Source organism: Schistocerca nitens, chromosome 2 (assembly GCF_023898315.1).
Source record: "Schistocerca nitens isolate TAMUIC-IGC-003100 chromosome 2, iqSchNite1.1, whole genome shotgun sequence".
Taxonomy (NCBI): Eukaryota; Metazoa; Arthropoda; class Insecta; order Orthoptera; family Acrididae; genus Schistocerca; species Schistocerca nitens.
The window spans coordinates 592,251,782-592,273,063 of record NC_064615.1 but is presented as its reverse complement, the minus strand read 5'-3'; the positions used below and the strand labels follow the sequence as shown (position 1 = coordinate 592,273,063).

Sequence of the window (21,282 nt, the reverse complement as noted above, 5' to 3'; positions counted from 1 at the left end):
TACTTTAATCGGTCAGGAAACCGACCGCTCCTAAAGGAAAAGTTACAGATATGGCTAAGTACTGGGCTAACATGCATAGAACAATACTTCATTATTCTGCTAGATACCCCGTCATATCCATGAGAGTTCTTGGTCTTTAGTGATTTAATTGTTAACTCAATCTCCCTCTTGTCAGTATCATGGAGGAGCATTTCAGGCAACAGTCTCGGAACACTTTTTTCTAAGAGCACTATATGATTCCCTGTTGGGACAAGGTTTCTATTTAGTTCACCTGCTATATTCAGAAAGTGATTATTAAATACTGTACATATATGCGACTTATCAGTAACACGGACATTCCCACTACGCACTGATTCTATATCCTCGACCTGTCTCTGCACACCAGCCACTTCCTTTATGACTGACCATATGGTTTTAATTTTATCCTGAGACTTAGCTATTCTATCTGCATACCACATACTTTTGCCTTCCTAATAACATTTTTAAGCACCTTACAATACTATTTGTAATGGGCTGCTGCATTTAGATTTTGACTGTTTCTAACGTTTTGATATAATTGCCACTTTGTTCTACAAGATATTCTTATCCCTCTAGTCAGCCACCCAGGCTGCCTGTTTGTGCTAGTACCCTGTTTTGAACGTTCTAATGGAAAGCAACTTTCAAAGAGCATGAGAAAAGTCTTGAGAAAAGCATTATATTTATCGTCTACTGTATCAGCGCTATAAATATCTTGCCGCTCTTGTTCCTTGATAAGGTTTACAAAGGTCTCTACAGCAACTGGATCAGCTTTCCTAAACAGCTGATGACTATATTTAACACGTGTTGCAGCACAAAAATCTTTTAGTTAAAATTTGTGCATCATGATCTGAAAGGCCATTCACCTTTTGGCTAACAGAATGCCCTTCTAGTAATGAGGAATGAACAAAAATGTTGTCTATGGTTGTTCTCCTGTTCCCTTGCACTCTCATTGGAAAGAATACGGTTTGCATAAGATTATATGAATTAAGGTCTACCAGCATCCTCTTCCTTGCACAATCACTTATACAATTGATACGGAAGTCACCACATATAACTAACTTTTCATATTTCCTATAAAGTGAACCAAGGACCTCCTCTAGCTTTAGCAAAAATGTTGTGAAATCGGAGTCTGGCGATCTATAGATAACAACAGTTAGAAGTTTAGCTCCATTAAATTTAACCACACCTGCACAACATTCAAACAACTTTTCAGTGCAGTAGTTTGAAACATCAATTGACTCAAATGGGATGCCGTTTTTCACATACATGGCTACTCCCCCACACCGCAAAGAGCTCCTCGAAAAGCTGCCAGCCAACCTGTATCCTGGTAAAGGAAGCCTCTGAATTATCTCCTTATTTAAGAAGTGTTCAGATATACCAATAATTTCAGAGTCAACATCTATAAGCAGTTCACTAACTTTCTCTCTAATACCTTGTATATTTTGATGAAATATACTAATTTCCTCATTACTCGGATACAAAGCTTTGTCAAAAGTGGTTCCTTTGTTAGAGAGGATTCCCTTAAGCAGGAATACCTATCAGCTGACTTCAATCTAAAAAAGCTGCAGCTCTAACGCCCACTACTGCAGGAATTTTCCCACGAGTGATCCCACCAACCCCACCTATGCTGTCACCTATAAGCTTTGCCAACTCTTGAGTACATTACTTTTTCACGAATTTTGTATAAGGATGTCAGAAGTGAGACTGAGCAATAGTTGTTAGCATCAGACCAATCCCATTTTTTATGCAATGGTTTAACAACAACATATTTCAGTCTACCTGAAAGATGTCCTATTTCAGTGAGCTATTACATATGTGACTGAGCATCCTCCTTATCTGATGGGAAAAAGCTCTCAGTACTATGTTGAAAATTTCATCGATGCGAACTTTAACTTTTGAGTGAAAATTTATTATTCTCTTTAATCTCAGTAGGAGAGGTGGGTTGAATTTCAATTTTATCAAACTGCATAAGTGCTACCTCTTCCAAACACAGCCTTGCATTTTCTAATCCACAGCTGGATCCTATTTTCTCGACAACACTTAAAATATGATCATTAAAAATATTTTCTATTTCTGGCTTTTTGTTGACAAACTTTTCATTGAGTCTGTAACAATATCAGAGAAGGAAAGTTGCCACTCTCCATATAGTGGCGATGCTGAGTCGCAGTAGGCACAACAAAAAGATTCACACAATTATAGCTTTCAGCCATTAAAGCCTTTGTCAGCAGTACACACACACACACACACACACACACACACACACACACACACACACACACACACACACACACACACACACACAACTAGCAAACACGTCTGCAGCCTCAGAGAGCTGAAACCACACTGCGAGCAGCAGCACCAGTGCATGATGGTAGTGGCGACTTGGTGGGGTAAGGAGGAGGCTGGGGCAGGGAGAGAGAGAGGGATAGTATGATGGGAGTAGCAGACAGTGAAGTGCTGCAGTTTAGACAGAGTGGGGAGGTGGTAAGTAGTGCAAAGGAGAGAAATAAAAAGAAGAAATTTAAAGACTTAATATATTTGGCAACTCATCCTCCTTTCTCCAAAGTGTCTCTACTTACATGTGCTGAAAGCTTACATCCACCTACATTTATCTTTTTCATGTCTGTGACTATATGACGTTCATACAGGCATAGCACATTTATTCCATCCTCAGTTTCTAAATCTTCTAAAACAAGAAGATCATTTACTTTTTTTAATCCTCCGATATTCTGATGCAATAGACTGACATTATTATTCACTGTGCTTTTATGAGAATTGTGTGATATTTTTTAACATCCCTAGTACCTCCCTGTCTGAGCTTCTTATTAATTCTCTTCACCCAAAATGAGGTACTCCCATGAGTTTCCAAATATTATGCTGCATCCCAGCCAATTTCCACTTTCGTTTCCTACTGATCCCCCTCAGGAGACACAGCCTTAGCGAAACACTGTCCGCGTGGGTGAGGGGGTTCGTGTGATCCAATGAAGTGGAGGGCTATGCCGGCTGTGTGTAACTACCGGCAGGGCCTCCCAAGCTGGACAGGTCTCCATAGAGGATCCAGACAAAGTGTGTCTCACAACGCCCCATCTAGTGTCCTGTCCTATCCTATTCTGTTCTGTCCCATACTATACATGCCCTTCCCTTCCTTTCCTTTTCCTCCTTGTGATTGTGTGGCAGCAGATAAAGTCCCCTAATGTGGACAGCGGAAGATCCTTAGAAACCAGGACAACGTTGATGCACATAGGCCTTACTGCGAAGGGATGGATAGCATTCTGTAGTCGTGGTGAAGACAAGCTATCTAAGGGGTAAGGCCCTGAAATAAAACCTTGGCAGGTGTCCAGGCCATGAGGTGGCAGCCCCACCAGGACACTTTGGGGCTGTGGGCTGATAACCCGCACCACCAAAAACCACATATCACAGAAACTAAAAGGAGAAACAGCCGGATGGATCTTAAGGATATGACCTTTGGCCTGAAAAGGAAAACCCGTATCGGTTTTTGGAATGTAACGACGTTGAGAGAGGCAGGGATGCTAAGACAGGTTGAAAAAGAGATGGAGAACTATCGGCTAGATATATTGGGACTAAGTGAAGTAAGGTGGCCCGAATCTGGGGAATTCCAAACACAAAATGGTGGAGTGTTGCTGTATGCGGGTCAGACAGGTGAGGACGCGATGCATAAGAATGGTGTAGGGTTCTTACTATCTAAAAGCAGCAAGAAGAGCTTACTGGAGTGGAAACCAGTCTCAGAACGGATAATAACCACACGCTTTAAAACAAATGTACGATGCCACTGTAATTCAATGCTATGCACCTACTGAAATAGCTAAAGGAGAATTAAAAGATGCATTTTATGCAGAGCTTAACGGAGTCCTTAGACAAACAAATTCTAGAGACATAAAAATTTTAATGGGTGACTTGAACGCAAAAGTTGGTTCAGAAAATGAAGGGCTTGAACATATCATGGGCGTGCATGGCATGGGGATCAGGAATGTAAATGGCGAACTGTTGATAGATACATGCGCTGAACATGACCTAGTCATTGGAGGCACATTGTTTCCACATCGTAAGTGCCATAAGATAACGTGGATTTCTCCAGACCACGTTGCCGAAAATCAAATAGACCACATAATCATAAGCCGCAAGTTCCGACACTCTCTGTTAGATGTCAGAAATAGAAGAGGGGCAGACGTTGGAAGTGACCACCACCTAGTTTTGGCGGAATTCAGACTGAAGATAGTGGCAAACAGAACCAAGCTTATCATAGGTGCAAGAAAATAGAGGTGGCAAGATTAAAAGACCAACAGATAAAAGAAACATTAGTCCTTGAACTAAAAAACAGATTCCAGGTCCTCTCTGAAGAAAACTTTATGGAAGAGGGAATTGAAAAAAGCTGGCAAAAAATCAAGAACAGTTATTTAGATGTGGGAGAAAAAATCTTAGGATTTAAGGCACATCAAAGGAAGGAATGGATCTCCGATGCTACGTGGAATGAAATCAGCCACAGGAAAGAACTAAAACTTAAGTTAAATTTTTGTAAGACAAGAGCGCAGAGGAGCGAAGCGCATAAAGAATACATGGAGGCAAACAAAAAAGTGAAAACATTGCTACGTCGAGATAAAAGGAAGTGGATAGATGAGCAAGCAAAATTAGCAGAAGAGGCAGCAAGACAAGGAAATATGAAAGAGCTCTACAACATTACCAAACGGTTGTCAATGAAGAACTTCAGACATGAAGGACCAGTTAAGAACAAGAATGGTGTGATGCTTACAACTCAACAGGCACAGCTACAGAGATGGGGGGAGCACTTCAGGGAACTGTTAAATTGTGAAGACAACCAAGAGAAACAGGTAAGAGATGTTCCAGAAGAAGTCGAAGAAGATCAAGATATAAATTTGCAGTGCCCCATAATGGATGATATTAGGATTGCCTTGAAAACACTAAAAAATACAAAGGCTCCAGGCCTAGACAACATAGCACCAGAGCTCTTAAAAGCGGATATTGAAAGTACTGTTAAAATGCTCCATCCTTTGCTGAAGCATATTTGGCTTGAAGAGAAATCTCCAAAGGAGTGGAAGAATGGCTTGGTGGTAAAGCTCCCAAAAAAGGGAAATTTTTCAGACTGTAACAACTGGTGTGGTATTACATTGTTGGCAGTGCCCAGTAAGGTCCTCACCACAATTATTTTAAACAGAATTAAAGAATCCCCTGAAAAGCGACTGCGTAAAGAACAGGCCGGTTTTAGGGCACAACGCAGCTGTGTTGATCTTATTAACACTCTTAGGATCATCTTAGAGCAAAGCAAAGAATTCCAAGCAACCATGTACCTGGCATTCATTGATTTTCAAAAGGCCTTCGATTCCGTGAAACATAAAGTGCTCTGGCAGATGTTGCGGAAGTATGGCATACCACAGAAGATCTTAAACATCATAAAAGATCTATATGATGGCTACGAATGCTGCGTACTCCACAAGGGAAATATGACAGAGCCCATAAAAGTAACAACTGGAGTCCGGCAGGGTTGCTTTTTGTCACCAACACTTTTTCTACTCATTCTAGACTCTGTTATGAGAAGAGTCACAGCAGGCAGGAGACGAGGAATCCAGTGGGGGATCCACGAATGTCTGGAGGATTTGGATTTTGCAGACATAGTTTTATTAACTCCAAGGCTGACTGATATGCAAGCTAAATTAAACTTGCTGAAAGAAGAAGCAGAGACTGCTGGCCTCAAGATAAAACAGGCAAAACAAAGGAAATGAGAGTAAATTCAGGGAACATGGAGGTGCCCCTGCTAATATGTGAGCAGCGAGTGGAGACTGTCAACTCATTCCTGTATCTGGGTAGTATAGTGGCGGAAGATGGTGAAGCTGGAGATGACGTGAAAAACCGCATTAGAAAGGCAAATGCTGCCTTCATACAATTGTATCCAATATGGAAAAATAGAAATATCACATACAAAACAAAAATCCGTATTTTTAATACAAATGTGAAGGCTGTCCTTCTGTACGCCAGTGAAAGCTAGAAAATGGATAAAAAGATAACAACCCAGTTACAAAGCTTCATAAATAGATGTCTTCGACGCATCATGAATATCTGGTGGCCAGAAAAAATATGTAATGAGGAGCTCTGGCGAATAACAAACCAGATACCTATAGAAGACCAGATACGAGAGAGAAAGTGGGGCTGGTTGGGGCACACCTTGAGAAAACCAGATGGAGCCATCGAGAAAAAAGCATTGGAATGGAATCCCCAGGGAACAAGGAAGAGAGAAAGACCAAGGGGCACATGGAAGAGGACAGTGGAAGGGGAAGAAAAAAGAGTTGGTAAGACCTGGGCAGAATTGAGGCAAATGGCAAAAGACAGAGACGGATGGCAAGTTCTCCTGGATGCCCTATGCCCCCATAGGGGCCAAAGGAATTAAGTCAAGTCAAGTCAAGTTTCCTACTGATACGGAGACCATGCTTTGTGGAGTCCCACCTACCAATAGCACCAACAGGAACCAAACATATGCCTGACAAAGTAGCCTCCCTAAGCAGCTGATCTGGCTCCATACTGACCCTCCTGACAGAGCTGTTCAATAGGGACCAATCATACCACATGAAAGCAGGAACCAAGCCAAGATTCGTATGGTTCACTGCAGATGCTATTTTTACAAGGTCACACTCAATATTGGAGTCCTGTTCTTTATCAATACTGCTTCCTGCTCCACCCACTATCACAACATGATTCTACATCCTCTTGTCACTTGGCTAAGATAAGCACTGGGCTTGAAAAATCTGTGATATGGTACCTGTTACCTAATCTTTCCTGCAAGATCTGGCCCACATCTCTTCCACAGCTATCACATAACAACAGAACTTTCCTCCTGCTTTGTATTTTTTTAACAACTGGTTTGTAGGTGAACGTCTGTTGAATATTAATTACACTTACATCTACTCAAGCCTCTTCCTCTGTTAACTGAGATATAGACACAAATCTATTGTTTGTTTGAATGATGAAACCGTCAGATACTGATCTCTTTCTATGGGCCCTATTCCTTGCTACCACTTCCCATCTGCCTTCACCCTTCTCCCCCTTTAACCTCATCAGTTTTTCTCCAGCATTATCCAGTTCAGCCTTAAGGGCTCTAATCTTCTCTTCCTGTTCAGCTATTATTCTATCCGTTGAACATACTCTGCAATACCATGGAAAAGACTCATTTACTTCCCCAATTCCCTGGCCACTATGTAACCATCTGTCACAACACCTGCATAGAACCCCAGAACTAACTTTCCTACAGCAGCTCAAACACTTCTCACTCATGGTTTTTACAAAATTTATCTAGGCAATAATAGTAATATTTTATTAACTACACATCACAAGAGTCACTAAAGTTATGTGGAACACGAATATATGTATGTACTATTAATATAGTTATGAATGCACAGAGAGGACCCAATAGACTGGATTATATGACCTTTGCCTTTTATACATGGGTCTCATATGTGCGAGGTCAGACCTCAACCTGTGTCTTAGTGCAATGCCAGTGCACCATGGAGCTTCCAATTGTTCCATGGCAAAGGACAGACTGTCACTCTCCATCCACCATTTTTGAAGATGACAGGCAGAAGGGTAGCTGTCACACACCAAGCCCAAGTGAAATTCACTGTTGTTCAGCAATAACAATTTGGCAACACTGGACTCCACCACCCCTGTTAAAAGAAAGAAGAAAGGAAGGAAGGAAGGAAGGAAGGAATATTGAAAAGTTTAACATCCTGTTGACAGCTTAGTCATTAAGACGAAGCACAAGCTACGTTTGTAAAACGATGGGGAAGGAAATCAGCTACAAAATTTTCAAGGGCGCCATCCTGTCAACTGTCTGGAGCAATTCTGGGAGATCACCAAAAGCCTGACAGAGATATGAACCACTTTCCTCCCGAATGCCTATGTATACTAACCTCTGCACCACCTCACTCAGTCCCCAGTTCAGAGATATGCCAGGGATAACAGTAACAAACAATGTAATTTGGTCCATACCTGTGAAAAAGTAGCACAGCTCCATATCAATTCAAAAATTTTCTAACATTTCTTATTTTGACATTATGTCAGATAGAGGACCAGGGCCTTTGAAGGTAGTAAGACTGTCATTTGATAGATGATGCACACATTGCATAAGGGCTACCTTCAGTGTTTAGTGGCCATGGCAATCTGTTGTTGATTCCACCACGAGACTGATTTTAGCCGGGAGTAAAAAGTAAACTCTGTCCACATGCCCTGACGGTCCCACCAGTACTGACCGACTGCCATGCCACACACTGCCAATGGCATCACTGGATGCAGTATGGAGGGGAGTGGGGTCAGCACACCACTCTCTCAGCTGTTGAAGAGGGGTTTCGTGGAAAAAGGGGGCTGCTATTTCTGTCCCAAGTAACATTGCAGTAGTTGCACCCAAGAGGACATCGACATGAAATGTCTGATGTAGTGGAGTGTCAAACAGAGAGGCACTGAAAATACATCAAATTGTATTCTTGAAGATCTAGCACAGAGAGCACCCAGTCAGGTATCAGTGTGGTAAAGACAAAACCATCAGGAAATGGTCACTAACACATAAATTGTCATGTGCCTTCCAGCAGGTAGGTGGGACTTGAAAGGTCTATAATTAAATAGCATCACTGTCCTAGACTAAAACCATTGGGAGACCCATTATTCAACCGAGAGAGATCAGGAGTCAAAAACATAAAAAACACTTGTTCTAGAAAGTTGTTTTGATTAATAGTCTTATAATTATCTTACCAAAGCTTATGTGTCAAAGGCATGGTGGCAGTTGAAAATCTAGTCAGTAATCTCTCAATGTCAGCCCTCCTCCTCCTATGTTGCCGTTAAGAGACTAAACAGCGAAGTCATCAGCTCCTCAATCAAGAGGTATTTCAGCTAGAGTTAGTGACATCCAATAGAAATTTTACTGAATTAAGAAAGAGTGAAAAAATCAAAGTATTGAAAGCAAGGAGGCTATATGCATCCATATATATGGCAGTATGTGTTGTTTGGGAGGAAGAGAGGGAGGGGGGGGGGGCAGGAGGAGGAGGAGGAGGAGGAGGAGGAAAGGGAGGGTGTTGAGAGAAGAATTCATCCAAACAGTTCATGAGAAACTGTAAAAATCTGTTAATAGTTTAAAATGCTTTTTAAATGATTTTCCTTAAAAAATGCATTTTCTGCAAAATGTTTTTTTTTGACCTCACTGTATTTTTACAAGCAATCTACAGCTAATTGGGGATGGGGATTTCCTGCAGTGAGACAAACAGAAAGTCACAGAAAGGAGTAGTTAATTGCTATTGCTTTTAGTTATTCCACATCCATATCTGATATCATATTTTAGTTTATCAATCAACAAACAGATCACTTTAACGTCCAGAACAATAGCTTTCCATGCCATAGAGGACTTGGGTAATTAATTTATAAACCTCTTTTCCTCAGTTCACGTTGAGCAGCATCTTTGAATGTCCACATGTTACCGTCTTTGACAACACTAATTTTTCATTTGTGCCTTATTCACAATAAAATCAAAGACACAGTAAGAGCATAATTACATTTACCAGAATATTCTATAGTGACTAAATCCTTATCTTCCAGTTGTTGGAACACGCCACTTACGAGAATATATATTTCAAAAAACTTAACACAGCTGTGTGGAGATTAGAAAGCCATTATTAATGCCATGGAGTTATCAATCCCTACTTTACTCCAAGACTGGGTAAATTATTTGCCAAATCAAAAGGGAGAGTACTCACTTTCTAAAAATTATTTACCTACTCAATGAATAATGTAAATGGTACAAGGGAATTAATACTCATATGACTTGCATAAATATCAAAGTTTACCTTTAGAGATGGCCAGTACTAACATCATATTACATTCTGAACAAGTAAGTGTATACAAATTGTTCACATACCAAGAGCACACACAGAATTATTGAATGCTATCTTTTGATAGTTAGACTTAAATGCAAACCATCCATCCGTCATATGCCAGGGGTGTGCCACTTTGCTGCAACAGACTGCCTCCCACAACAGCCCAGTAATAAAGAACTTTAATTATTTTCAGGGAAAATTACCTGTTAAAGAGTTTATCCTTAAAGACTTGAAATCTCACATTCCTCAATGTGTACAGGGCCATTTAAATCAATGTCGTCATGTGACCTTACTGCGAATATGGTACAATTATTAAAATGTTTAGCAATGTTCCCAAGGAAATTAATTATGAGACTCATTTTAAATGAATGTCCCCACACACTACTACAATCCTACCCCCTCCCCTACTTCCAACTAATCACAGATCCTAAAATCATCTCTCAGGAGGCCAATAACTTCCAGGCAAATAAGGAAGTAAATATGCCTTGCACAACTCATGCACAACACTGAATGCCATTACACAAGAAACAATCAACAACTGCCTCCTCCAAGGGCAGCACCATCACTCCATCCTTGTATCTGCTGCAGGTGGCATGCTGGGCCATGGACAATGTTACCTAATTCATCATGACTTTGGTGAACACGTCGTGCTCACATTAAAATAGGCTCTTGGGAATCAGGGTTGCAAGTCAGTCATCATGTTCTTTGACTCTCCAAATAATCATCAATTGTGTTGCCATTTCATTTCAAATAAGTGTGCCCAAGAGGACCATGAGCAGACACCACAAATGGCCACTGAGGAACATGTTTTGGCCCAGCTGCCAACATTACCACCACTCAAAATATTCTATCAGGTAACAAGAGCATCATTGTGATAATCTTAAGTTCTCTTGAACATCTGTCTCCTTGCTGTGTTCCATTCCATCATCACCACCCCTCATCTACCACAATATCTGTTACATATGGTGCTTTAATTGGTGCACTGCTCATTCCACATTGTCAGGTTCCACTCCAATATGCAACAAGACTGAGCACAATTCCTAAAAAAACACAAATAATGACCATCCCAGATACAATACTACAACAACCAGCTATGGTGAGTGCAAAATGTGTGGAATACAAGAGCAATTAGTGCACAGGGCATTACGTGTGAAGTTTAGAGTTTTCTAAGCAGAAATATGACTAAAGATGCAACATTGAGTATATACCCTACACTCGCAGGAAATATCTGACTGAGATGCCACTATGCACTACAATGGATGTGCTCTATGCTGAGAGAAAAAAGGAGATGAGACTGAGGGAGGTCGTTTGGAGAAGGAAGTTAGGACGACTGATAATTAGTGCTCTGCATACCTCATATTTTAATCACATCAGTGCAAACAGTTAATCTTTAGCCTTTTACCACTGTTGTGATATTATGTCCTGCTGTAATTGACTTCAGGTGGATCTATACAAATTTATCTGATATCCATAATCATGCTTTGATCAAACAACTGTTCCTCTACCTCATTCATGCCCATCACCCTTTTCTATGCTAGCATCTTTTTTTAATGAATTTATTTCCTCCATCTTCCCTCCCCTTTTGCCCCTTAATGAACTCTAAGTCAATCTGTTTCCATTAGTAGCCTGATGTGAAAGCTGGTCTTCTTCCTTTACAAATTTATTTTCATTAGTGCCAATATTAGAGAACTTCCCTTAGCAATATTTGCTGTTGTGAAGTACCTGTTTGCCCATGTCTTGACCTTTACTCACCCATTTCCTGTGGAGAAATCTTTCCACATTCACTACTAGAGTGTGTGTGTGTGTGTGTGTGTGTGTGTGTGTGTGTGTGTGTGTGTGAGAGAGAGAGAGAGAGAGAGAGAGAGAGAGAGAGAGAGATATTAGGAGGGACAAATAACAGAATACTAGTAACATTTGAATACTTAATGTTTCGTATTTATTAAATCCAAATACAATTAAAACCACTGAAACAGAAGAACAGCAGTGTTTTTTTCTCACCTTACTGGGAGAACTTGGAGCCACAGAATGAATTCTTGTAGGTTGTATCAGCCCCATCTGCTGTGCCTGAGCTAATGTTATAGCTTTAGTTGGGCTTGCCAATAATGTAGATGTACTACTTTGTCCTGTACTAGTAACTATTTTGAGTGGCTGTCCAGTAGTCAGTCCTTCAGCTTGAGATGTTGTTAACATTACTGGTTGTCCTTGCTGGTTTTGTTGGTTCCCTGTTATAATTACTTTTGCAAATACCTTGAAAATATAAAAATAAATAAAATTAGCAGTCATTATACATGGGTTCATAAAACAAGAAGTCAAATGATCCTATTTACTCAGTATTCAAAAAGCTACATGTACAGGCAATAATTACTTGACTAACTTTTTCTTTATAGTTAGGCTGCATGCTCACAATAGCTGTTATAGGACAACTACCGATATGTATTGTGAACACTTACTGAAAATTTCTGAAATGTTAATTTCTTATTTACAAATTGTATGCACAACGCTCAGCATAGCAATAATTTTCTTTTGAGTAACAATATATATTGCCAGTAATCTAGGTTCATATACTTACTCAGAACTAAACTTACACTGATAATATTGCTTGGCTACTTAACACACAACTACTCAAGAAATATAATTGTAAGAGTGTAATTCTGCACTTCACTGTGAGTGACAGAGGGGATCTTGTTAGACAGAGAGAGAAAGGATGTGAGTAGGAATGGAAATTTCTCTTACCTGAAAGTCTTGAGAAAAATCAGATTCTTGAGAATCACACAAAACATCCTGAGAGATTCAATCACTACACTTCTTGCCTCTTCACATAATTAAAATGACCAGTTTCAGGTATGCCAGCTAACCACTGTGCAACAACCATGCTCATTCTCTCTAGTCTCATATGGGATCCCTTGTGAGAAAAGGTCTGAAAATTTTGAGCGCTTCTAGACACATCCACTCTCACTTTCTGTCTCTAAAGATGAGATTATTTCTGTTTAGGAATGGACACATGGTAGTCTGATATTTTTTGTTAGGTTGAGAGGAAGCTCCTGGTTATATTAAGTGTTGGGGTGACTAACACTCAGGTTTTCATGTACCCTGTATCACTTCTGTTACATTAATTATGTGAAACAAGTCAGCTTACAGGATATTAACAATTCATTCTCGCAAGTGGGTACATAATGTTCATTTACAAATGAAACACACATCAACAAAATTCTTATGCTGAGCACCAGCAAGTATGTTTCTGTTTCACATTATCGACACTGCGAGCAGCAAAATCCAACAAAGCAGAAGTTATGTATGAGAAATCTTTTTAGTTTGACCTTAAACACAACTCTGCTGTGTGTCTACATCAATGGGCAGGGGACAACCAACCATCTCCAGAGATGTGTACTATACAATAGGGAACGAATATCAAACATTATTGTTCAGACATGTTCTTATGTACATAAAACATACTTTTTAAACAAATTAATTAATGGTACCATTAAATTTGGCATTAGCAAACAAACAGGAAATGTAAAAATTACTAATTTGTCTACGTATGAGATCTGTCATTATAAAAGTGCAAACATTTTAGAACAAGTTCGAGAACCTGATTCTTACCGTTCATACACCCAGCTACATATTAATAATACCTAAAACTATAGAATGTTTTGTGAACCATGGATCTTGCCATTGTGCGGTAGTCTGCATGTCTAAATGATAAAGACAGCCATACTTTGGAACCACAACTGAGAGGCCACAGTAACCCATGATCCTGAAAATGAGCAGCAGCCTTATCACTAACTATAGAGTTTGGATAATTTACAGACATGACCATGTAATATTAGCCTATGTGGACTACTCCTGCTGGTACTGCAGAGAGCTGAAAGCAAGGTGAAACTGCAGCCATTAATTTTCTTGAGGGTATGTAGCTATACTGCATGATTAAATGATGAAAGGAGCCTCTTGGTTAAAATATTTTGGAGGTAAAAATATTCCCCCATACATATCTCCAGGTGGGCACTAATCAGGAGGATGTCCTCATCTGGAAAAACAAAACTGGCATTCTATATGTTTGAGTGTGGAATGTTAAATCCCTTAATTATGTAGGTCGGTTATAGAATTTAAAATAGAAAATGGATATGTTAAATACAGTGGGTATCAGTGAAGTGGTTGGACTTCTGGTCGGCTCAATACAGTGTTGCCAACATAAAATTAAATAGGGGTAATGCAGGAGAAGGTGCTAATAATGAATAAGAAAGTAATCATACAAGGAACTTACTTTGAATAGCATAGTGAATGTATCATTGTAGCCAAAACTGCCAAAAGGTCAACGTTCACCACAAAAGCAGAAGTTTGTATGCCATCTAGCTCCACAAATGATGAAGAGATTGAAACAGTGTATGATGAAATAAAGGAAATTACTCAGATAGTTAAGGGAGAAGAGTTTAATTGTGATGGGGGACTGAAACTCAGTACTAGGGAGAGAAAGAGAAGGAAAAAATGTAGGACGCAGACTGGGGGGAAAGGAATGAAAGAGGAAGCCGGCTTGAACTTTGCACAGAGTATAATTTAATGACTGCTAACATTTGGTTTAAGAGTTATGCAAATCAGATTTAAGTTGCGAAACAAATCCAGTGGCAGATAGAACTATACTGGCCATAATTTATAGGCTATAGAATACAGATTAAAACTGAAGAGATCACTAGGAGGTTGGGAATTACGGAGATTGGTCCTGAATAAACTGAAAATACCAGAGGCTGTTGAAACTTTCGGGGGCAGCATTTGACTGAAAATGGGGGAAATTAATACAAAACAGATTGGTAGATTTGAGAGATGAAATAGTGAACACTGCAGAATATCAAATAGATAAAAAGATAAAGCCTATTAAAAAGCCTTGGGTAGCATAGGAATATAGAATTTAATTGACAAAAGGAGACAATATAAAAATGCAACAAATGATGCAGCTGAAAAGGAACAGAGACATCTAAAAAATGAAACGAAGTAAATTCAAAATAGATAAGCAGGAATGGCCATCAGCCACATGCAAGTGCAGAAGCACGCATAACTAGAGGAATGGTAGACCAACCTATAGAAAAATTGAGGAGACCATTGCAGAGAAGTAGAGTACCTGTATGAATATCAGGAGCTCAGGTGACAAGCCACTGCTAAGTAAACAACAGAAGGGTGAAAGGAATATATACACAATGTAAATAAAAACAAAGCCCCTGGAATAAATGACAGGACCTCAGAACTATTGAGATCCTTGGGAAAGCCAGATATGACAAAACTATTCCATCTGACATGCAAGACACATGAGATGAAAGAAGTAACTTCAGATTTCAAGGCGAATGTAATAACTCCAATGCCTAAAAAGGCAGCTGCTGACATACACAAATATCACTGAACCATAGGGTTAATAAATCATGGTTGCAGAATACTCGTAGAAACTAACCTTAGAGAAGATAAGTTTGTGTTCCATACACATGCAGAAATACCCGAGGCAATATTGGCCCTATGACTTATCTTAGAAGAGAGATTATAGAAAGGCAAAACTACATTTATAGCATTTGTACATTTAGAGAATGCTTCTGACAATGGTGACTGTCATACACTCAAATATTTTGAAGGTAGCAGTTGCAAAACACAGGGAGTGAAATGTTGTTTACAATTTGTACACAAACTAGACTGCAATTATAAGTCAAAGTATATGAAAGGGAAGCATTAATTGTGAAGGTAGTGACACAGGGTTGTAGCCTCACTCTGATGATGGTCAATCTGTACACTGAGCAAGTATTAAAGGAAACCGCGGAGAATGAAGAGCAAGAATTTAAGGTAAGGGAAGGAACGAAAAAACCTTGAGGTTTGCCAATGATATTGTAATTCTGTCGCAGAAGGCAAAAGACATGGAAGAGCTGTTAAACGGAATGGGTAATGTCTTGGAAAGAGATTACAAGATGGACACCAACAAACATATAACAATAGTAATGGAATTTAGTCGATTTTGTTGAAGGTTGCAATTCCAATCTCTCAAATGATTTTTTTTTTTAAGTAAACTGATACTTCATGTCTCTGAGGAATGCCCATAGCTCTTTAAGTTTATGGGGTTATGGGACAGAACTGTGCTGATGTACAGGACATGTAACTGGCTTGTATAATACAATGGATGCCATCTCACTATTGATCAAGGTTGATGAGGCAGAGAAATATAAAATTCTGCAGTTTGACTGAACCAATTTCCGTAATTGGAAAATTCAAATTGAGCTACTGTAAAATGAGATACATCTGCTATAATTTATTTAAATGAAATATTCTGAAATCGTTGTATACAAAGAGAATGACATGGCAGAAGTATCTGCAAAAACACACATGCAGTTGGCAATTTTGAAGAAACACGACAACAAATGTAACAGGTTTGCCACAAGTTTCCCCAAGTAAAATTCCCTGGTATTTCCCTGATTTCCAGACAAGTTTCAGCATTTTCCCTGAAAAATTTTGAGATCTCGGGGGTAAGTTAAGATGTAAGTTGACAATCTGTCTTTGCACCCATGGTACAAGAAACAATAGTGTAAACAAAGAAATATCTAAAAAAAAAAACTTGCAAGCAATGGCGTTTCCTCATGTGAGCAAAAATCTTAAGTACTAACATCAACATCTTTTGTTGTGAATCAATAATAATGAGGATAGGTAGCAACTCACCGTAAAGATGATTGCTGAGCCACAGACAGACAGACACAGACAAGACAAGAAAATCCATAGCTTTTGTCAGAAAATGAAAGCGCACACACATATTCACACTATCGCTCAGACACAACTCATGCGCACATGACTGCAGTCTCCAGCCACTGTCTATAATCTCTGAGAAGCAGATCCAAACAAACCACTCCTCACACCACCCTCTCTCTCACTGGCAGCTGCTAGGCTAGTGGCAAGAAGTGGTGGCAGTTGTGACTGCAAGCTGAGGAAAATGGTAGGAAGGGGAGAAGCAGTAAGAATGAGGGAGTAGGGAAGCAGTTCCCATACTCAGCTGCACCCAGTCAATAACAATGCACGACACCTCAGTAAACAAACCATTTCACCTACTGAGACAAAAATGAGATTTTTCCGGGCTCTGCTCAGCATAGGCGGAACACAGTGTATGATCACTTGTTCTGGCAGCAAGGGAGAGACTGCTGTAACAAACAGGTGTTTGCTGTGGTCGAGGAGAACAGAGTTCACGTAGTGAATGGCCAGCCTGAAGCAAAGTGGAAGTAGTTTTAAGAATGCACCAACAGTCCAGGAAGCAATCCAAATTAATTAATAAATAAATCAATCTAGCCAAGGCAATCATTGCATATCTAAAGCTTCAGACAACAGTGAGAACTGCCAGACAAGTGCGAGGCAACAATATTTACAAGAACTGTCTGATCAGAGGAATGGCCCACGTGACATGCCCATGGTGGCAGTGGCACCCTCCATGGGAGTAAGCAGAGGACTTGGTATGATGCCCGGGTATCTTTGAACTTTTCTCCATATTGATCCTCAGAAGTCGAGCCCAGCAGCAGTGTATCAGATCCGGTATCCACAACGCTGGGAGTGATGCTGAACCATACGCCAGACTCCAATAATCACGGTGGGATTCTATCAGGCTTTGTACAGCTGCAGAAGGGTAGTGTGATCTGCAACCCAGCTGGTGTCACTAAGGCAATGAACTGTATAACATTGCAACCAGCACTTTCACTTAATCTGGTGCAGAGGGGAATCCACGTCAAATGAGAATCGAAGACCAGTCCTAAAAAGTGAGAATTCTCCACCACACTGATTAGTTGGTTGTTGAGGTAAAGTTCTGGTTGTGGCTGAGTGGTACAGCGTCAACAGAAGTGCACAATGCGTGTCTCAGCAGCAAAAAATCAAAAGCCATGGGTGAGGGCCCATGCCTGTGCCTCTTGTATAGCGCCTTGCAGTCGATGTTTGGCGACACCCACACCAGAGGGGCAAAAGTCATCAGCATACAAGGAGGGTGATACTGTGGACCCCACAGCTGCTGCTACACTATTGATAGCTACTAGAAAGAGGGGGGACACTCGGTACAGAGCACTGCAGGACCACATTCTCTTGGATATAGGGGGAGGGGGGGGGGGTACTGTGGGAAGCACCAATTCATGTCTGGAACATATGGTGCAACAGAAAGTTCTGGATGAAAATCAGGAGCAGAACCCAGAGACCTCACTTGTGTAAGGTAGAAAGGGTGTGGTGTCATAAGCCTTCTGCAGGTCAAAGAAGATGGCTATTAGGTGCTGATGTTGGGCAAAAGCTGTTCGGATGGCAGACTAAAAGTAAATCAAGTTATCATTAGTGGAATGGCCTTGGCAAAAACCACCCTGGGATGGAGCGAGAAGACACTGAGATTCAAGGAGCCAATGGGGCTGCCAGCTGACCATGCATTCAAGCACCTTACAGAGAACAGTAGTGAGACTTATTGAGCGATAACTGTCCATCTCTAGAGGGTGCTTACTTAGTTTCAGTACTGGGACAATGATGTTTTCTCGCCATTGTGATGGGGACTCACCCTTGATTCAGTTGTGGTTAAAGGTGGCACAGATATGTCGCTAACAATACCCCGATAGGTGCTTGATCATTTGTTTGTGGATGCGGTCTGGCCCTGGGGCTGTATCAGGCAGAGGCTAAAGTATCCTAGTCGGTATTGTTGAAAGCCCATCTGGGCAGGCAACCAGGGTAGTAACACTGAGGAAGGGGAAGGAAGATCAGGTCACTACCGCATAGATCATCGTGGACTCTCCAGTGGATGAAGAGGAGCAGACAAGAGCCGCAAATGGAAAGGTCAATGGCCGAGAAACTTCTGCACACCACAATGAAGTGTGTGGGGGGTGCCAGTATTCAAGACGCATTAGGTCAAGTTGTGCCAATACATTTTCAAGATCTTTACCGCAGCCAGTAACCATAATTCTACCCCACAAAGGGTTATAAGCATGGAAATTACCCAAGATTAGGAAAGGTGGGAAATGAGAGAAACCAATGCAAACAGTATGTTCTGAGACACTTGACCATTGAGAGGGAGGTAAACATTGGAGATGGTAATATCCTGAAATGCCCTTCCTTACCCCAACAGCCAGTCTCCAAAGATGTATTAAGAGGCATAAGTTCACTACATAGTCTAGAACATATGAGCAAACTCCATCTGACACCCTGTCATAGACAGCACAATACTTATAATATCCCCAGTATCCATGAAGGGCTGGGGTCTACATTGCTGGAAACCTAGTCTACTGAAGTGCCATGCAGAAGGCAGGTGAAGTGCTTAAAAGATGTCGTAGCTCAGCAAGGTGATGGAAAAAACCGCAGTAATTCCACTGGAGAATAATAATGTCAATGTACAGAGAGGCCACAAAGTGACTAAGGGGGCAGGTTATGCCTTAGGGTCACCTGCTGCCACTGGTTGAGGAGTTGTAGCAACAATAGCCATAGGTTTGGGGTTCCATTGTGTGGTGTGAACTGAGACCTCGTAGGCCACCGAGACCTCATGGGCCACCACAGAACCTCTGCCTCGGTCACAGGCGTGGAATGGGCAGGATCTTGTGGCGTGGGGGCCACTGGAATGTCCGCCTTCTAGGAGGACTTTTTCTGTCTTTCCTCTACTTAGAGGATTTTGATGACTGCAAGGGCTTCTCTAAATCAGTTTCACGTAAAGATGATGATCGCAAAGCCCTGAGATCTGCAGCCTGTGGCTTCTTCAGCCACTGGCTGGTGTCCGGCTGTAGATTGGTGGAAACTGTGGAAGACAGTGTCCCTAGAAATCCCTTCCTAGATAGAGAAGCAAGAGGAAGGTGATTCGTCTCCAGTTTGGTGGTGGGAACCAAAGTCCCTAGTGAGTGGGCAGCCTTTGATCCTAGAGTAGGTGAGGATGAAGCAACCAGAGGGGAGCCTTCAACCATCAGGAGGCAGGTACCGTTGAGCGGCCCTGAAGGCCCATTTCAGGTGGTGTAACGAGTGGGAGTATCTTCATCCAAGGGGGTGATGTTGACGTAACAGTAGCATATGATACCGTTTGACATGCTGGATGCAACCGCTCTTACTTATTCTTGGCCTTTTGGTAACAGTTTGTCCCGAGTCTTGTACTCTTGGTATTTTCTTTTCTTTCTGGAAAAGAGTGCAGTCTGGTGAGCAGGGAGAGTGGTGCTTTCCACAACTTAAACAGATGAGGGGAATATGCACAGAGAACATTTGCAAGCAGTGCTCATCCACAATCTGTTACAGATGGAGCTAGCATTGCAATGCCCAAATTTCTAGCAGAGTGCTGCAGGTAAGAGCTCTCATAGCCCAGCAAATATGAAGTAGATTAGTGCAATCTGCATCTCAAGTGTTGTGGGTGAGGAAGCAAACCGTGTTAAGCTTTCACATGCAGCTATAGTCTGTTCAAAATTACTATAGAACAGGCAGCTACGACAATAGTAGTGGGAGCAGAGAGAGTGGGGGAGCCCATGCGAGAGGCAAGGACCACATTCCCCCAAACCCACAGAACCTGCAGTCACAGCAAGCCCTTGAAGATGCCAAACCTTCAACCCATCACCAAAACATTTCCTGCTTGCACTGTGTTCTGAGTTTCAGCCAGCTTGCTGCCCTAAGTGATCATTGCACCCTCTGATTTTATTTGTTGTAATTTTTACTGTTGCAAGAGTTATTATTGTTTTTTTTTGTTACATTTATTTGTATACTGAACAATGTCAGTAGAAAAAAGCTATGAGTGGAAAAGTTTTTCTTCATCATTCCCTTGGTCACGAGACTGCTGTATGAAGTCAGACAAGAGAAACATTTTTCAGCATTATGTGCCTACTTTGAAACTGAAAAACTTAATGGTGGCCCACTGTTCTCCATTAATAATGTATCGATAAAAATGCTACAGTTCTGAACACAAACAAAAAACTATAGTGAAGATTAGCAGCAAAATGTTTGAGAAATAAAAGGAAGTTGGAAAAGCATCTACGCTTGAAACTTTCAGAGAAAAAAATGTTCTACAGATAAGCGAATTATGCCTATTGATTCATTTGCTGAGGATCCAGATTGTCATTATGTTTATGATTATCACCCCACAAATGAAAATCCAACAATCATCAAGTTATTTGTCAACCTTAATGAACCAGGTCATTTTCAAGGCAGTCACACACAGGTTTTTCATGTCCTTAAACAAAAGTGACAGGTACAGTGATATTTCACAAGCTTCTGTCATAGCAGCAGAATGATGTCCGAGGTGCGTTTCCATTGTCACCATAGGAATGAAGTGTAGGCAGATCCAGCTGCATGTTTAAAGTGTACAATTTACAATGTTAAGTAGCTTCATAATAAAATCATATATTTGTAAGATTTTGCATTTTATTAACAAAGCCTTATTAACAACAAACTCTAA

At 40.8% G+C, this 21,282-nt stretch overlaps 1 protein-coding gene across 2 annotated transcripts in view; it reads right to left on the bottom strand.

Annotated features, from left to right (window-relative positions):
- The window catches only part of LOC126236658 (protein lin-54 homolog), a 277,045-nt gene that overhangs the window by 192,556 nt on the left and 63,207 nt on the right, over nucleotides 1-21,282 (bottom strand). For both annotated transcript variants that reach the window (XM_049946127.1, XM_049946126.1), the window contains exon 3: nucleotides 11,901-12,149. In XM_049946127.1, coding sequence (XP_049802084.1) covers nucleotides 11,901-12,149 — 249 coding nt within the window. The remainder of the gene's footprint in view (nucleotides 1-11,900; nucleotides 12,150-21,282) is intronic.